Raw genomic sequence first — 18,569 nt, 5'->3', positions numbered from 1 at the left:
AAAGTCTGGCTGACTATATTCCTTAGAAAAGATAACATGATCGTACACACACACACACACACACACACACAAAACGGAGAGGACAAGCTCATATATAACTATATTTTATTCATAATTGTACATTTTGAACATCACCTCTTTGAAAATGTACAAGATATCGCTGGCCCATAGGTAAAAGATTTCTCTCCACAGCACTTTCCTGCAGGAGAAAAGAACATCTTAAAAAGATGTTTCACATCATTGTAAAGTTCAGCAACTGAAACTGGACATTTTGAGGCTTTGCAATAAACTGAGATAAAGCAGAAACACAAAAGCTGTTAAAAGCTTAAATAACAAATACACTAAAGTGTAGGAGCAACACCCTGTTTTGTCTGCAGTCTATATATTTTCCAGTAAAATGAATATATATATATATATATATATATATATATATATATATATATATATATATATATATATATATATTAATTATATACACTATATTTATCAGTATTAAAGCTGGTCAATGTTGTAACTTATTCTGCCCACTAAGGAGTTTGTTTGGACAACAGATAAAACGAGTTTCACAATAGCAGATTTTCAATCGACTTCTTCATTGAAAGATCAGAAGAAGTCAGGCGGTGTTTCACAGTAGGTCAGTGTTAAAAGACTTAGCGACACCTTACTGAGTTAATGGCCCTGCTGACTTTCCAACAATGTTTGGCATGCTGATAATGCAATCAAGCACCATTTGCCTGTTTACATGAGTAATGAAATACACAAGTTGAAGCAGAGCAGTCTGTCTTTACTGAATATATTTATTGTATTTCTGTGATGGCAAAGCTGAATTTTCTGCAGCCATTACTCCAGTCTTCAAAGTCTCAATATTATCAAAAATCATTCTAATATGATAATTTGGTGCTCAAGAAATATTTATTTTTATTATAAATGTTGAAAACAGTTGTGATTGCTTAATTTTTTATTATTATTATTATTTGTGTGTGGAAACATTTATAAATGTCTTCACTGTCACTTTTGATCAAATGAATGTGTCCTTACTGAATAAAAGTTTGAACCAGACAACCAAATTTTTTGGTGTTGCCCCTCTTCCGAGAACAACAGAACTCTTCTGCTGCAGACTGTGGTATGATGAAGCAGCTATGCTTTTAATATGCACAAACACTTTTTTTTTTTTTTTTAGGTTTTGTTTTTTTGTAGAGGATCCTATATTAAATTCTGTTTGCTTTTAAATATGTCTGCTTTTTAATATATTTTGACATATACTTTGTTTTATATTTAACTCCAGGAGACTGTTCTAACATTACACATTACATGTGTCTGTTTTACTTTTATTACTCATACGGAGAGGAAAAACTGGGAATTTAGGAAGTCCATGGTTAAGACCATTTCAAAAGTTGAACTATTAATATCATGTGGTATCTCAGTAGTGGTAAAATGAAAGATTTTAGATAATGTACACATATTTCAGCACTTCTCAGCTCTGAAAAAAGAAGCACAGATACATTCTCAGTAACTGTTTATTTCCACAACACAGTTTCATAATCCACCAAAAACTACAGTTCTGAGTGTTATCTGCAGCTAACAGGGAACTAAATATATGAACCAGTGAATCAACAGTAACAGAAAATGAAATGCACTACTGATGTTCAGGACTTTCCTCAAATGAGCAGGTTCCTTCAAATTCCTCTTCAGCATTGAACTTCTGCTTGCATTTAGTGAGATGTGTTTTTAACTGGCCTCTTCGAAGAACAGTAGCAGGACAGTAGCAGCAATGAAAATGTGCATATTCTCTGCATTTTAAGTTACACTTGACAATAGTGAAATCTGAAAAAGAGTCAAACAAGAGTGGATTAACATGCCTTGACGAAAGATCATTTGAATGAATTTGGAAGCACTATACACACCCTCCTCATGGACAGCCAACTTCAGATGATTCTGGACGTGGTTCACAACGCTCCCTGACTCTCTTGGCTTGTAGACCCAGGTCTCACAATAAGGGCAGTGATACTTGTCACAACACTGAGTGCACTTAGAGATACAGGGGGTTTCTCCACTTTTAAGGACAGTAATATGCGTCTAAAAAAAAGGATATTTTTACAAATTAAACAAGGATTACATCTTTACCATCAACATGTTGACAATTAAAAATTTGCTAACAATTTGTAATAATCCAGATTTTAGCTTATTTACTCAGCTAATATTTATTTCAGTATTTTTTAAGTTTGCCTTGACAATTTTTAAAATCTAATCTAAATATTCTTACATTTGCAAAATAGGGGTTATGAGGACCCAGCATGATATTAGGAAAACACAAAGTCAATTCCAAAAGGGTTCATGTAAAATGCAAGTGCCATTAAAATACACTAACAATATAACAAGACAAATTGTGCTCATTCACTTACTGAATCACTTGTTGGTGTTGAGTCCATCCTTGTCATGGAGTATGATATATGACAAATAATCCTCATTATTATGCACGTGCATTAAAGACATCCAGCGTGTCAACAAAGTACCGTAATACGCATTCATGATAAAACCATCCACTATGCAAGCTAAATTATTATGTAGTGGATTAGATGATTAAAGTGGATCATCATGCTACAGTCTGCAGCAAAACCCTCTTCATTTCTTACAGAGAGGAAATGCAATAATCCTGACCATATTTAATTGAAACATGATTGAATTGTCCTTTTCCTTGTGTGTGCTTGTTTTATTTTTAATGCTATCTAAGTCTATATATTTTTTTTTTTGCACATATTGTATTTAATAACCTAAATTCATTCAATTATATTTGCCTTTTTTAATACTTTACACTTTTTGAAAGGTCATGGGAAAAAAATAAAAGTATAAATTATTATAAATAAATTATTAAAAAATATAAAAAATGATTATAAATAAATTATTAATTTATCTATCTATCTATCTATCTATCTATCTATCTATATATATATATATATATATATATATATATATATATATATATATATATATATATATATATATATATATATATATATATAACATTTTCTTTAATCTTTTCAATCCATTAAATCAAATGATCTGTTGATAATTTCTCTGATCATTTTCAAAATTGTCAATTGCATTCTTATTCTAGTCATTACATTTTGCACCATTAACCAAACAAGCATAAACAGGGGGGAAAAATCTGTCCTACTAGCATAGCAAGATGGTCTACCCATACAACGTTTTAAAGGAATAGTTTACCCAAAAACTTAAATCTGGGTGAACTCTCACTCATGTTGTGTCAGTTGTGTTTCTGTCTATGCAGGGTCAGAAGAAAGGTCTTGGATTTCATAAAAAAAAATTATAATAATAATCTTAATTTATGTTCCGAAGATGAACGAAGGTCATGTGTTTGGATGAGTAATTAAATGACAGAATATTCATTTTTGGGTGAACTATCCCTTTAAAACATTGTATGGGTAAACCATCCTATGCTAGTAGGACAGATTTTCAAAACACCTATGCGAATACATTTGTTTAAATGTTTAAATAATCTATTTGTCTATTTATCTCTTATCCTAATAGTTAAGTTACACATATAATGTCAAATTGAAATTTCCTTTTTCCAATTAGCTTTCTTCCATAACATTTAAGCAATATAAATAAAAGTGAATTCATGTATGATTCATCATCATACAAGCAATTAAGAGATTAAATCTTTGAGCCTGTGAACTCTAACCTTTACTCTCCTTCGAAGGTAATCCCTGCGGTTGTGTAGCATCTTAGTGCATCGTATGATCACCTCAGCCTCCCGTCCATAAAACTGCGGCAACGCAGAAATGATCTGTGTAAAAGCAAACCACAATACACTTCCTGAACACATGACTTTATCTTCATGCATTTCAAGATATCAAAATGGATCATTTCATCAGATGGAAAAATGAAGAGGACTGAACCTTCGCTGTAATGGGACCCCACTCGATGTTCCTGCTATAACAGGCCCTCTGCCACACCTGAAACTGAGTCAGGATCTCTCTGGCCACAACCTGGTGAAAACACAAGAAACAAATAATACTGGTCACTCGATCGTTCAAAAGCCTTTAAATGAAACTCACTTCGTATAAATGCTTACATTGAACGTCCTCTGCTTGTTTATGGGCTGTAGATTTCCTTGTTCCGTGGAAATGTGCTCTGCAAACCTTTGGCCGATCTGCAACAAACACAACAATAAATTAGTAAACCTAAATTTCTATTGTTAATTTTCATATCAACTTGGATGCATTTAGAAACATTTCTATGCCTCTGTAATATTCCGCTCAAAGAACGTTAATGTTTTTGAGAGACTGCTTTGAATTAAGGTTCAGTTAATTCTCAGGTCATGTATGCAATCACATGCATATAACCTGCTTGTTTATTATCATAACAGACAAAGATAAGTCTGCAATTTAATATTATATTTCAAATGGAATGCTGAATGTTTGTCAGAAATATCTGCAGTCGTGCATTAGTAATAATAAAATATAGCAAATAACAAATATTAAATTAAATATTCTCAATTTAATGTCTTGCTAGCATTTACTGCTTTTGTTGGAAAAAAGTATACAAATCCATCAGATAATGACCTGTGCGTCACTCCAGGAGAGGCAGGCATCAAGACACAATGCTGCTGGAGATCACAGAAACCTTGTGGAAAGGGCTGAGCAGGAGGTCGTGTATTGTCCAACAAGGGTGTTCATCAATAAAAAAAAACAAAAACACTGAAAAGGAGTCTGAATGGAAAACTGAAATGGATCTGGAGCATTTTGGACTAATTATATGGTCTTGATGAGGAGGGACTGATTTGTCAGAAACAAGAAAGAGAGCTGCTACAGTACATCTGATGGTTCATTTACTTTTTCCAACAAAATGCCATTAAAAAGTTGAAGCTACAGGGACACATCACAATTTAAGTGAAGGCCAGGGTACCTTTCTAGTCAAAATATAAAGAGTAAAGTCATTCTAAAAAAGATATCTCAGGAAAGAGGATGTGCTACATACACAGTCTGTCTTTACTGTTGTTGAAAATAATATACAAAAACATTAAATACATAATATATACCAGCTATTACACACTGACTGATCACTACAACAGCAAAATAACTCCGGTTGATAAAACCTAAATAGGTTTCCTCATCTTTCCATAATGCAAAGATTCCATGCATGACCATTTGTCCACATCTTGTTTAGTTGTCTCGAAGGTAGCAACTATGGGACAGTGGTATCTTCTTGAGTTTTAACAGAGCAGACCGTTTATAACATCTAAACATGAATTGATCCAATTCCGAATCAGTATTTCCAAACATAAATTAGTTATGTTTATTTCCCTCCTCTTCCATGGACTTTCAGTAAATGAGCCTTCATTTGCCTGGGACCCAGAAAGCTCTTTCCACAAAAAGGGCAATTGTGAGTCTTCCCCGCGTAGCTGTGTCGTCTGAGATGAACTCGCAGGTTGGTGGCTCGATTGAATCGCATCCCGCATTGAGCGCAGCTGAAGAGTTTTTCCCGCGTGTGGATGTTCTGATGCTGCCTGAAGTTGCTCATTCGAGCGAAGGCCTTGCCACAGTGCGGACAGACATGAGGTCGCTCCCCTGAGTGGTTTCGCTGGTGAGCCTTCAGCTCGAAGTTGTAGGCGAACGTCTGATCGCACTGCGAACAGCTCAGAGGCTTCTTGCCCTTGTGAATCAGCGAATGAGCCTTGAGGTCGGATGCTCTCGCAAACTTTTTCCCACATTGGGTGCAATGGTGGGATCTTTCTGCATGGATTTGTTCAGGCGTCCCATGTTTGTCCTGGGAGAAACGCTGTGGGTTTTGTGCATGGCGGATTGCTTTCACACCTGGACAAACATCATTGTGAGAATAGAGGACGGAACTCTTTGAACCAGGATAACTTTGTCCATTTTCTGGTTGGACTAATGAATGTGACCTCTCTGGTATGCTAGAGAGCATCAGCTCTGTTGTGCATAAATGACTGTGTTGTGCCCTAATACCTTGATTTACCAGTGTGCTGACTGAATAAGGTGTGAAATATGAGGTGGCGTCTGGGATGTCGAGAGAGTTTAGACCTGGAAAGCTTTCTACCTGTATCTCCTCCTGATCACAAGGACCTCTGAGCTCTCCCGGACTCGGATCAATCATTTCTGCTTGGCATCCGTCATCTCTGTTGACGCTGTCCCACACCAGAACCATCTCTTCCTCCTCCTTGACAGGTAGAAGATCCAGCTCCGTTTCTGTTTTTACTTTGCTGTTTGGTGAAGATGATGGCAAGTCCTCGTGCGCATCCTGAGCTGAAGCACTTTGTAACAGTCTTGAGGTGTTTGAGTCCGTTTCCTTACAGAGAGTAAAGTTTTTGGCGGATTTGTCTACATTGCTCACTGTGGGTTTGAAGTCACTCGTGGACTCACTGTGGATGACTGAATTGGCCAGAATCCTCTGCAGAAAATCCTGATGAATTTGTGCATTGGAGTTAGGTGTGACGATCTCTTTTGTATTCTGTCTGTGTACATCATTCTTCTCCTTAGAGAGTGTGTGTGCTGTCGTTTGTTTGTCAGACTCCAGGCGTTGTCTGGCGCTCCACACATCTACAGGTAGTGTAGGCTGATTGGTAGACTGATCTCTCAAGCTTAGGCCTAAATAAAGACCAGAAAAAAGGGCAAAAAATTAAGTGCGAGTTGTGCAGAGATGCCAGAACAGGCTTGAGCCTTCCCTACATAAGATAAGTTATAACGGGAAAAGATGGATGGATTAAATAGTTTAAATGATCAATAATAATAACAGTAGTTGTATCTCACCCCGGACTGTCTCGACAGGCTGGCTCTCATCTCTGCTGGACTCTCCTGTTCGGCCACAGTCCGGGCACCGTGTCTTCCTCCCTCGTTCCTGCTCCTGCTCCCGCTCCCGCTCCCTCTCTCTCTCTCTCTCCCTCAATTTACTCTCAGACAACTGCAGCCTTCGTTTCAGGACCTCCAGCTCCTGTTTCCGATTGCCCACTTCCTTGAGGAAGCTGTCCTCCACCAGCCTGGTGATCTCAAACATGGCTGACTTGAGGACGGTCTCCATGACAAGGGAGAGCTGAGACTGGAATGTGAGGAAAAGCGCTTCTGACATCGTCCTGTCTCCTCGAGGACACACTGATGCAGGGAAAATAACCACCCTGAAAAGACATAAAGGCAGAATCAGAAAACTGTGATATTGCTGGCATCATGATGACCGAGCAAACCCGTGTCAACTTGTCCCAAATCTGGTATTTTTATCCAGACTCTCAGCAGGTGGACGAGTTGTTATTGTTGTTTGTGGACCACGTGCATGATGCAGCACACAATCTGATTATTACTGCAAAGCTGCAAATTCTATGTTATTAGAAATACGTCTATATATGCATATGAATGTTTTCACTTGGGTTTCTGTGGTAAATAAGCTCAGTAGTGACCCTCACTTCGGGCATTTAAAGGGGGGGGGGGGGGGGGGGTGAAATGCTCGTTTTCACTCAATATCCTGTTAATCTTGAGTACCTATAGAGTAGTACTGCATCCTTCATAACTCCAAAAAGTCTTTAGTTTTATTATATTCATAAGAGAAAGATAGTCTGTACCGATTTTTCCCTGAAAAACACGAAATTAAATGAAATGAACAGGACAGTGGCAAATAACGAAAGCCACATTATTTATACGGTAACCTTATGTACCTTATGCAAGTACTTTATGAAAACGAACCTCACACAGCGAATTCCTCAGCAGAAACACTCGGAATAACGTGAAAAAAGACGGTGTTATTGTGGTAATATGATCGTTGAAGTTGACAGTGTCATCTTGAGCGGATGCAGATAATGTTGATGTTTCCGGTGCTACTGCCCTCTAGTGGCCTGGAAGATGCCACAGTGTGCTGAAAGTGCAAGTAGTGAGGTGGAGGAGACATTTAGTTTTTGTGCAATTACGTGACTGTAATGTACGTGAATAGAATGAGTCTTCATTAGTAATTACCTGTTCATTTGTAACGCGCGTGTTCTAATCATAGACTGTATAAAAACCATTCTAATCCGTGAGCGCGGATACTGACAGATTCACTTAGTTTACTCGTTTACAAAGCTCATCAACCACTGAACCCATGCCCCTTTGATTTAAACACTTCAGTGGTTGCACATCATTCTTACTAAGGCTTTTGCAAAATGTGTTTGAAGATCAAAGTCATTAATGACAAGTAATAAAAGCAAAGAACTCAAACGTTTTGATCCTTGTGTTGTTATCTTGATTTAACCCTAAAGCGGTAACTTGTGATCCTCGGTGTAACATTTCTAATAACTGTTTTTGTTTTAATAATATTTATTATTTAACATTTTCTATTTCTAAGATGAGGTTTGATTTTAAAAGACCATTTAACCTTTTCTAATCATCTATAATTGTGTTGTCATACAGTATAGTGTCACAAAAATTGCACAACACGGTAAAAAGTGCCACATCTTGCTCTGCACTAGCCACAAGTTTGTGTTTCATCATGTGCTGTTACTACCGTGTTATTAGTGTATCAGTATTATATGTGACCACAAAACCTGTCATAAGGGTCAATTTTATTAAACAGATTTCATAAATAAGCATTCCACTGATTCATGGTTTGTTAATATAGGAAAATATATTAACTATTTGAACTATCTGGATTCTGAGGGTGTAAAATAATAATAATAATAATTATAAATGTTGAACAAAAATTCTTAAAGTTGACCTAATGAAGTTCTTAGCAGTGCAAATTACTAACGAAAAATTAAGTTTTGATATATTTATGGTAGAATATTTACAAAATATCTTGATGGAATCTTTACTTAATATCCTAGTGATTTTTGGCATTAAAAAAATATTATTTTGACCCACACAATGTATTGTTAACTATTCGTTCAGCATATGTCTGGTTTTGTCATGCAGGGTCACATTTCAGTATTAGTGCAATAAGAAAGGAGAACATGTCAGTTATCAGAAGGACCACATGAGAATATCACATGACCCATGTACATACCAAACAGATGGAGAAGTATTTAATTTAGCTCAATTTAACTTTACAAAACAAAATATATATGACAAAAATGTAGACATTAACGTCCTGCCATTTGGTCCATTTTCAATGCAATTTCATCATTTATATTTTTCATTTTCACAGAAAAAGAATCAAATGATTTGAATTACAGTCACAGAGCCTGTAATGTACGTGGCTTACTCCGGTGTACCTGATTCACCAATAATCTGTTTGCATGCATTTCTGGAAGAGTTTGCACAGTGTGTAATAAAACACAGTCTGTGGCATTTAATCAACAAAAGACATTCAACTAAAAAGAGAAGAGAAAGTAGCTTGAATGTACCAGCTGTACTGTTACTCATTCTTTATGCTTTAAAAAACACAGGAACCATGTCATTTAATGTCACTACATTTTAAAATAGTCATTTGAAGTTTAGCAGGTGCTTTCATTGGCTCCTCCTGCATAGGTTTGAACCTTTAACCACTGACATCTAAATATGAACATGTAACTATTTAAGCCCACAGCAGCATATGCACATAAATTCGTTTTTCAAACAGTTTATCGCATATCTTAAAAATAAAAAGGAAAAAACAGTAATGCACCATTTCAAATAGCTAATGCTATGCATCTGAAAAAACAAACAAATCAAAAGGGATCTCATTTGCCAGTTTATACTTGAGCAATTGTGTTGTATTCATCAAAGCTATATATATTTTTCTCTTCTTTTGATTTTAGGGTAAAATGTGGACATTTATTTGTGAGAAATAGCCTGTTCCATATCAAGAGGGAATGGAAAAGTGGTCTGTTTTAAAATATTTCTATTTATCTTGATAAAATTGGCATTTCCCCTGAGTGATCCGGTCACATCACTACAGATGAAAATTTTCTGAGCATGAGGTTCGAAAAATGAGGTCTAGTAATTTTAATACAATGGATGATATAAAAAAAATAAATTAACCATTCAACAAAACATCAATTAATATTCTAATGTGTTAAGTACCAGATTCTACCACTATCACCCCCCCCCAACGTCTCGTCATACATTAGAGTGAGTGAACTCAGAGTGAATTCTCTGATGTCTCTTCAAGTTGCATTTCTGGGTAAACCTTTTCCCGCAGTCTGTGCAGATGTAAGGTCTCTCGCCGGTGTGAACCCTGCGGTGCGCTTTCAGGTTACTCAGTTTGGTGAAACTGCGTCCACAGATGGTACAGCAGAACTGCCTCTCACCTGTGTGGATCTGCTGGTGAGCTCTGAGGTGACACAGATGAGAGAAGCCCTTTCCACACTGGCTGCAGTTGTGCAATGTCTTTGCCGAAAGGTGCCGTGTGTCCCCTTGAACCCTCATACTGACCATCTGCGGCAGACTTCTTCCTGGCTGTATGGTACTGAAACTTCTTTCACCTGTAGTGGCTCCTTCAGGATACTGACGGATATGAGAGGGTTTTGGAGCAGGAAGGGGTTTACAGATGGATTGTCCCCGGTCAACTTCAACAGCGCCGTGATCTGTCACAACCGAACTGGGATGTAGAACGATTTTTGTGTTTTTCCTAACGGGTGATGTGAGATGCTGCACGGTTTGTGGTGCAAGGTTCTGAACCTTGACGGGAGGCGCAGGATAGGAAACCCGCTCCTGTCTTTGAGGCCCAGTGATTAGAGGATCTCCAGGCTGAAGATCTAATTGTGCTTTCTTAGCACTGGTTTGAGCAGAAACCACCTGAGGCCTGATCCTTTCTATATCTTCCCAGTCTGGTGGAAGCATCACTACAACTTCCTCTTTAACAGGCCCTGAGTCAATGCTGCCTATTTGCGGTCTCAAACCTGGAGACTCTGAAGATACTGAGGTCCTGGCTGGTTCTGGCTGTGAAACAGGTGACCATGCTAAAGGGTCTTTTTTAGGATCAAACCATTTTTTGAGGTTTCGGTGTCTGGCTTCATCCACAGGTATATCTGTGCCAGATCTGCCACCTGGTTTGTGGTCAGAATCTGTCATTCGGAGTCCATTGATCTCTTCAACACTGCCCGGAGGATCTTTTTGTTTGTGTATTTGAGGATGTATCACTTGACAAGCTTGCGGGTTTCTAGCCTCTGTTGCTTCCTCTTTCACTTCTCCTCCAGGTTTAGGTTCACACACTTGATCGACCTGTCGTGCACAAAACATGTGCGCATTAGAAACTTCCTACATACTGAAGCTAAAATTATGCGAACATATTTTTTACATAACATCTAGGCAAACTACAGTGGCCCAGTATATGGCTTAAGTATTTGGACATCTAAGCCAAGTTTAAAATGTCAGAATTTTTATTGCATAAATTTATCAAAAAATAAGTAATTTTGAATGATATCAGTTCCCCTCAAGTTCACTAATTCCCTTTGGCACCCAAATAAAATGTCCAAATGCTTACTGTCTTCTGGGTCACTGGATATTACCAGTAAAATAATACCATACACACATTTTGTTTAGTTTCTGGAGCTGCTGAAGGCTTTTCATGATTTGTGCTTCCCTTGGGACTGCACCTCCAGCTACTGTCAGAGGCTTTTTCCTGCTTTACATCAAGTGCGTGGTCCAAACCTTTCAAGAAGAAGAAGAAGAATAGCATTCAGTGCCAAATAGATTGTCGCACTTAACCAGTGTTAATTATTTTACTGAATATAATAATTTCTTGATGATGTTACATGAAACATGAGTCAATGGTGTCGTGACACTCAAACTGCGATCTAAATATATATTATTTTTTCAAATATATATATAAAAAAACGAGATTAGTTCAAAGTATTTAAACTATATATAAACTTTCATTAATATATTAAATTAAAATAAAGCTCGAATTACTGTAATGGGGGCCTTTAGGTGCAAAACTTTGAGAACCACTGCTTTAGAACATCATTAAGTTCTTATTAAAAAAGAGAAATAAAATACACTGAATGTTCATAAACATTTGCTGAAATGATGACAGGGAAACTATTCTGTACTTTTTAAAACATCTGACACTTGTTTGTTCATTAAATAATGAAAATTGCTTAACAATTTTTAATAATGTAGAAAACTATAGCCACCATTCTGTACGTTGTTATATGTCTGAGTGGCGATGGTCCTCTTGGAAAGTCTTGTTTCTACTCACTGCTCTGTGCTTCGGGGCCTCGGTGTAGTATCCTCCTCCTGGACACCGCTGTCCGACCACAGTCCACACACCTCACCCTCTTAAACCTCTCCCGTTCTCTCAGTTTGGCCTCCGACACTATCAGCCTCCGTTTGAACGCCTCCGCCTCCCGCTTGCCTCGATCCATCTGCTCCAAGAAGCTGTCCTCCACCAGCCGGGTGATTTCGTACATAGTGGTCTTGAGGACTGTCTCCATGACCGCGGACAGCCGAGTCTGGAAGGAGAGGACCACCGTGTCCGTCATGATCCTGTGTCCGATCTAACGTTAATCGAGCTCGCTCTTATCAAGATAAACGGATCGCTGAATGATCATGACATTAAAGACCACCCATGGTGATTTTTACCTCAAATATTTTAGTTTCTATTGAGTACTCATTTCACGTATGAGGATTTCGGGAACTTAATTTCACGGTAAATATCGCACTTCACACTTTCGCGGCTAGTCAATCAAACCCCGATGATAAGATCCTCAGTGTAAGTTAGCATCGAGCTTACTACATCTGTCTGACGGTATGAAGCGCGAGCAAAAATAAAGACGTCCTTTAGGCGCGAGCAGCTGTCAAGAAGACTGTAGTACATGCTACCTGGTTTATTTTGACAGTGTGTGAATTTGACGAACGTATGAACGAAGAGATCAGCAGACAGACAATGGTGTTGTTGTGGGTTGACGTCACGGGTTGTACGGTGGCCTTGTTGGACAGAACGGTTTTTACCCGCTTTGTTATGGAATGATAATAAACCAAAATAATTTTACAAATAAACAAACAAAAACCACATTACTTTCACACTTAACCATTTTGCTGAATTTAGAAGACGGCAACACGGAAAGTTAAAAAACAAGTGCTAAACTAAAATCATAAAAACTTTTGTTACTGCAAAATATTAACTATTAAAAAATTTAAGAAAATTATTTAGTTTAACTGTATATACTAAAATAACTAAAACTGAAATATTTTGTACAAAATATAGACATTAAAAATAGCAAAATAAAAAAAAGAAATTACTAAAACCTAAAATTAAAAATATAAAAACGAATAAAAAAAAAGATTAAAAACTGTAATAGAATCTCGTTTATTATTAAAATTGACACTAAATCACAGGAAGGTATTAAAATTGTAGTATTAAAGGGTTAGCTCACCGAAAAATGAAAATTAGCCCATGCTTTACTCACCCTCAAGGCGTCTTGGTGTATATGACTTTTTCTTTCATTCGAATCCAATCGGGAGTTATGTAAAAAATTGTCCTAGCTCTTCCAAGCTTTATAATGGCAGTGGGTTTCAAAAGCCCAAAAGAAGTCCAATCAAACGCATCCATCCATAGCAGAAGTTAGAGAAAAGTGTTTCTACCACTTTAAATATGGATATTTTTATAACAAAAATGCATCGATTCATTCATCAATTTAGCATTATGCAGTGTTTTATAACACTTGACACAAATGCTTGATTCTGATTTGTTGACAGGCATTCTGGGTGTATATATTTTCAGTAAACACACAGCTATGAAGTCACTAGTTCCAAGTGTTTCAGCTGCATTATAATATCTCTGTACATCGTTGCCACATAAGCACTTTGTATGTGCATTACTTATATATATATATATATATTCTATAATGCAGTATGAGTTCTGATAATCCAATAATGAAAATAAGCAAGCATTTGGAATAAACAGCTGGAGGATGTAATCAACCAACAACCAGATTAATTTTTCAAATAACATTTGACTATGTATCACTAAAGCAGGGAGCTGAAAATAGACTGATATATAACAAGATGTGATGCACATTGCATATTTGATCAAATATGTTTGGTAGATTTATTAAAATAAACCGAAATACATACATTTTTCAAAATGAGTGTTATAGACAATAAGGCTCTAAAGGAGATAAAAGTGACAATTTCTGACCACTCTGCATCACAAGTAAACAATATTCAAACTTTTAAGGGATGCAAAGTTGGCCACATTATCCATAGCATAACTTATAGGCATAGTTCACCCACAAATGTATATTCTGTCATCATTTACTCTTGAACCTGTTTTACTTCATTTCTTCTGCTAAACACAAAATATGAAATTCTGAAGAATGTTGGAAACCAAACGGATTATATAGACAAAAAAAATAAATAAAATCCTTTATGTTCCACAGAAGAATGACATGCAAGACTTAAACTACCTAAGGGACAGTAAATAATGCATATTCAATTTTGGTTGAACTATCCCTTTCAAAACAAACTATTTAAATTATCCAGAAGACATAACTATAATGGGAGATTCCACAGCAACGATGTTATGATTTATGGAAAATGTATGGCCCTCCAACAATCTGTGATCTATGACCTTTCAGCAGTTTAAGTTAATTTTTTTTTTTTTATGGATTGTCCTGGTCAGCACTATGTTTGCGCTGATGTGACCTGAGATGATCCAGTCGTTTGAAGCTCAGTCCACAGATACCACAGCTGTATGGTCTTTCTCCTGTATGGGTACGTTGATGGACTTTCAAGATGTCGGCCCGGGTGAAGCTCTTGCTGCACAAAGTGCACTTGTGTGGTTTCTCCTGTGTGTGAATACGCTGATGCAGCTTGAGGTTCCACAGTCGGCTGAATTTGTTCCCACACAGCGTGCAGGTGTAGGGCTTGTCTCCGGTCTGACTGCATCGGTGCCTTCGCAGGTCACTGAAGGACGAGTACCCTTTCCCACAGTGGCTGCACAGGTGGAGACCGTCCCGCTGGTGGACACGTTGGTGCACTTTTAGGTTGCAGGCCTGAGTGAACTTCTTACCACACTGGTTACATGTGTAAGCAGCACTTGAAGTGACTTTTGCAGAAGCCCTGCTGTCTCCTAATGCTTGTTCAACATTAGGTTTCAGAGAGTGATTCAATGCATGTCCCTTATAAACTGCACCACTAGCTGTGTCCCCAACATACAGTGAATGTCCTCTATGTCCAGTACCTCCTGCAGCCCCACTTCGAATTTCTGTGAAGGAATTTATGTCTTGCAAGTGGCCATCTGCATTAATAAGTAAACAGTGCATGTCCCTATCCACATCTTCTGTCTCTGGGCTGACCTGCAATGGTAAAGATTCTCTATTTCCTCTCTTACTCTTAATGGAAGAGCTGTGACGATCAGGCCCAACTGCAACCGATACTGAATTACCCAACATGTATTCGGTTTTTTCTCCGAGACCATCCAGGTCTCCCATGTCCAGTTCATGCACACTGTAGCTTGCTTGCTCTTCTACGTCATAACGTGTTCGGTACGTCAGACCATGGATGTCTACAATATCTGCATAAGCTTCATTGTCAGCGGTCTGATCAAGTCCAGAGCTCCACTCTTCCTGAATCTGCTGCAGCTCCTGCTCACTGTAACTGTGAGCTGAGAAATGAGCTCCTGGGAAACCAAACATGAAGAAAAATCTTCAAACACAGTCTAAAGTGAGAGAGTTAAAGCAGTAATCAATAAAAAAATTATATTAATAATAATTCACACCTTCAGTATCCACCGTCCACCCATCCTGAAGCTCTTTATTAGCGGCAGTGACATAAAGGGTCTCCTCTTTTAATACACAGTCCAGTTTCCTGACCTCTGTGCTTGCAGACTACAGAGAGCACAATGTGGCAAAATGCACACAGAATGTTAAAATACCCTGTATTGTGATTAAACAGATAATAAAAAAAAGAAAAATTCTAGGACGGGGACTTGGTTCTAAATAGGTTGTTCACTGGATAGAGCATCCAGTTGATTTTTAAGAAAGGGGCAGAGTTTAAGCAGGTTAAATGATTAGAGATGTCAGAAGATTGAGTTAAAAAAAAATGTAATACTGTACACACAGATTAAAATGTTCACATTAAGATCAATAACAAGCATGTATTCATCTTAACAGCATTGTTTTTCAGGTTTCAGAAAGCTTTTGAGAAACGCTGCAGTACGAACAAGGTTTGAGGTGATCAAAAAGGTGGTTTATTCAGAAGGCTACTCACCTCTGCTGTATTACTGGTGCTGGTTTGGACTTCTAACCTCTCTTTTCCCAAAAGTGTGTCAGACTCCAACTCGCAGCTTCCCCAGTTCCCATCTGGAACTTTCTCCTGTTTGAGGCTCCGTTCATTTTCTACATGTGGTCAAGGGTGAATGCAACTGTGAGAGGGCATTGATTACACAGGCCTTTAATGGTCTTTAAAGGGATGGAAGGAAAAGTCATATATCTGAAATGACATGGGGGTCTTAATTGCTTTTTAATGATATATTGCAAGTTTGGATTTTTGTTTGGTCAGATATACTGGTTAACCGAATTTTATTTATTTTCTTCATTTAGGGTCATGAACATGCCTGCAAAGTGTTGATGTGTTGTTGAATGTGCTTGCAAATGCAACTACAATTATGATGTTATGATGGGTCGATTAAAACTACAAATGTTTTTATGTATTTTAAGGCAGTTTTTCAGCCAGTATGAGGGTATATTACATTAATATTTATGCATTGTCATTACATATATATCTGACATTTTAATCAGTTCTTGCATGTTCAGTTCACTGTGAATCTCATTATTGTTACTAACACCATGCTGAACTGCTCCACTTGTTTAAAAAGTTAAAATATAAAATAATTGCAAACAAAGTAAAATAATAAAAATTAAAGAGTACTGTTTATAATATTCATAATTTGTGAACAAATGTATAAAGTTGTTAAATACAAATACATACAGAACATATTTTCATGTTTTATTTATTTTGTATTGTGTATTAATGTTACAGATTTTTTTCATAGTGTGATTTTTGTTGAATTGTACTGAATCCTGACCCCCACCAAAACTACCAAAAACCCATTTTTTATTTTTAACCTCATACAAGGGTTAAGAATGCAAGATGTCGGTTTGCATGGTACACAATAAATTCCTAAAATTATACAACAAAGAAACCACTACTTTACCAATTTCAGATATGGTCATACGGTTCCTATAGATTATAAAATCATTACATTGTATTTTTGTAGAACATAAAAAATAGTCACAGTCAATGCATTGAGCATCAGACGAATTGCGATTGTGTACAAACCTGATTGTGTTGACATTTCCTCTTTTCCCTCGTCACACACCCGGGCTTTGTCACACTCTGCACACCTCACACTCGTCTCTTGATCTTTCCGTCTGGTCTCACTCCACTGAAGCCTTTTCTTCAGAGTCTCTACCTGCTCTCGACTACGGGACACCTCCTTCACGAAACTGTCCTCCACGAGACGGGTGATTTCAAATATGGCAGCTTTAAACACGGTCTCCATGACCCCGGACAGCTGTGACTGAAACGAGTGTATGACTTCGGACATAATGACGAGTAAACAGATTCTTAAAAAGCCTTAAACCAACCGAGAATAGTTTAACTTAGCTACTTTCTTTGTAATATAAACAAGCTAAAAAGGCCTCCAGCTCGTTGTTTGACGTTTCAAACCAAATTGTCACATCATATTATTTGTGTTTTCGAACCATCTTTTAGTTTGGTCAAATTTGCACTAACGTTACTCCATGTACTTGCTCGCGATGACTGTTATTGTGCCAGTGTTCGTTGACGCTAACTAACGTTACCGGTTATTGTTCTCTTATTATTGTCACATTTAAACAATGTATCATAAACGATACGCGGAGAATAATCGCTGATCCGAAAACATGTTCTCGTACAGCAGTTCTGACTGAAAGCACTTCCTGAAGCCACCCTACGGATGGCAGTAAGGGACATATTTAAAGGGACAGTTCATCCAAAAATGAAAATAGCGTTTACGCATTTACAGCATTTTCCTTTTACTCATCATTTATTTGCATATATATTTCCCCAATTCAAATAAATACATAAATAATTATTTCCTTTCATGTTGTTAGTAACATGTGTGATATTTTCTTCTGTGGGACAGAAAAGTAGACTTAGGGTAGAAGGACAGCCCCAGTCACCATCCAATGGAAGCAAAATAGACCGAGACAAGGTGGGATTTCACAGGGGAAAAAAACGTTTTAAAAGCACAATTTAAATGAAGTTGTAGCTACAACATTTAACTGACGTCATATTTTTAAGTTTACTTCACTGGTCTATAATACAGAACATTAGATCATAAGTTATTATATAGACCAGTGGTTTCCTTATTTTATGACAACAGAAGTAGCAGATATAAGACTTAAAAAAATCTTCAGAACGACTGCTCTATAGGCACGCTGTTGGAAAATGCAATTTGCATGTACTTCTCTTTTCTAATGTAGACCTACTATAATATTATAATATTACTATAATATTAACTGCTAGTTCACTTTTCAGTTACTGATAGCATAGTAAGAAACAATGTGTTAAAAAGTGCATATTTTATAGCCTATAATTTGGAAAAAATATTTTTTTTTAATGCATGTAAATGAAAGTTTCTTTGATATTTTTAATGAGGCA

General features: G+C 37.1%; 3 protein-coding genes across 6 annotated transcripts; all 3 read right to left on the bottom strand.

Annotated features, from left to right (window-relative positions):
- Positions 1–88: 88 nt before the first annotated feature.
- On the bottom strand, positions 89–7,881 carry si:ch73-109d9.1 (zinc finger protein 16). 4 transcript variants are annotated; one of them, XM_052546094.1, is made up of 8 exons: positions 7,713–7,881; positions 6,792–7,153; positions 6,082–6,629; positions 4,097–4,174; positions 3,921–4,010; positions 3,704–3,808; positions 1,905–2,076; positions 1,500–1,824 (listed from the first exon to the last, which is right to left on the bottom strand). In XM_052546094.1, exons 2-8 carry the CDS (start codon positions 7,105–7,107, stop codon positions 1,637–1,639), a joined length of 1,497 nt encoding a protein of 498 aa, XP_052402054.1. In that variant the 5' UTR covers positions 7,108–7,153; positions 7,713–7,881; the 3' UTR covers positions 1,500–1,636. The 4 variants fall into 4 exon arrangements, with proteins under 4 accessions (XP_052402056.1, XP_052402054.1, XP_052402052.1 ...); XM_052546096.1 differs by lacking the exons at positions 1,500–1,824; positions 1,905–2,076 and adding an exon at positions 89–199; XM_052546092.1 differs by lacking the exons at positions 1,500–1,824; positions 1,905–2,076; positions 3,704–3,808; positions 3,921–4,010; positions 4,097–4,174 and having other exon boundaries at positions 4,831–6,629.
- Positions 7,882–8,996: 1,115 nt separating this feature from the next.
- On the bottom strand, positions 8,997–12,846 carry si:ch73-109d9.3 (zinc finger protein 394). Its single transcript, XM_052546098.1, has 3 exons — positions 12,121–12,846; positions 11,452–11,570; positions 8,997–11,141 (listed from the first exon to the last, which is right to left on the bottom strand). Exons 1-3 carry the CDS (start codon positions 12,401–12,403, stop codon positions 10,038–10,040), a joined length of 1,506 nt encoding a protein of 501 aa, XP_052402058.1. The 5' UTR covers positions 12,404–12,846; the 3' UTR covers positions 8,997–10,037.
- A 1,101-nt stretch (positions 12,847–13,947) lies between these two features.
- Positions 13,948–17,872, bottom strand: si:ch73-109d9.2 (uncharacterized protein LOC565042 homolog). The gene is made up of 4 exons (XM_052546097.1): positions 17,205–17,872; positions 16,134–16,261; positions 15,643–15,751; positions 13,948–15,543 (listed from the first exon to the last, which is right to left on the bottom strand). The coding sequence occupies exons 1-4, from the start codon at positions 17,470–17,472 to the stop codon at positions 14,525–14,527; spliced, it is 1,524 nt and encodes a 507-aa protein (XP_052402057.1). The 5' UTR covers positions 17,473–17,872; the 3' UTR covers positions 13,948–14,524.
- Positions 17,873–18,569: the final 697 nt, after the last annotated feature.

Source organism: Carassius gibelio, chromosome B1 (assembly GCF_023724105.1).
Source record: "Carassius gibelio isolate Cgi1373 ecotype wild population from Czech Republic chromosome B1, carGib1.2-hapl.c, whole genome shotgun sequence".
In the NCBI taxonomy this organism is placed as follows: domain Eukaryota; kingdom Metazoa; phylum Chordata; class Actinopteri; order Cypriniformes; family Cyprinidae; genus Carassius; species Carassius gibelio.
This window is presented reverse-complemented; position numbering and strand designations above follow the sequence as displayed.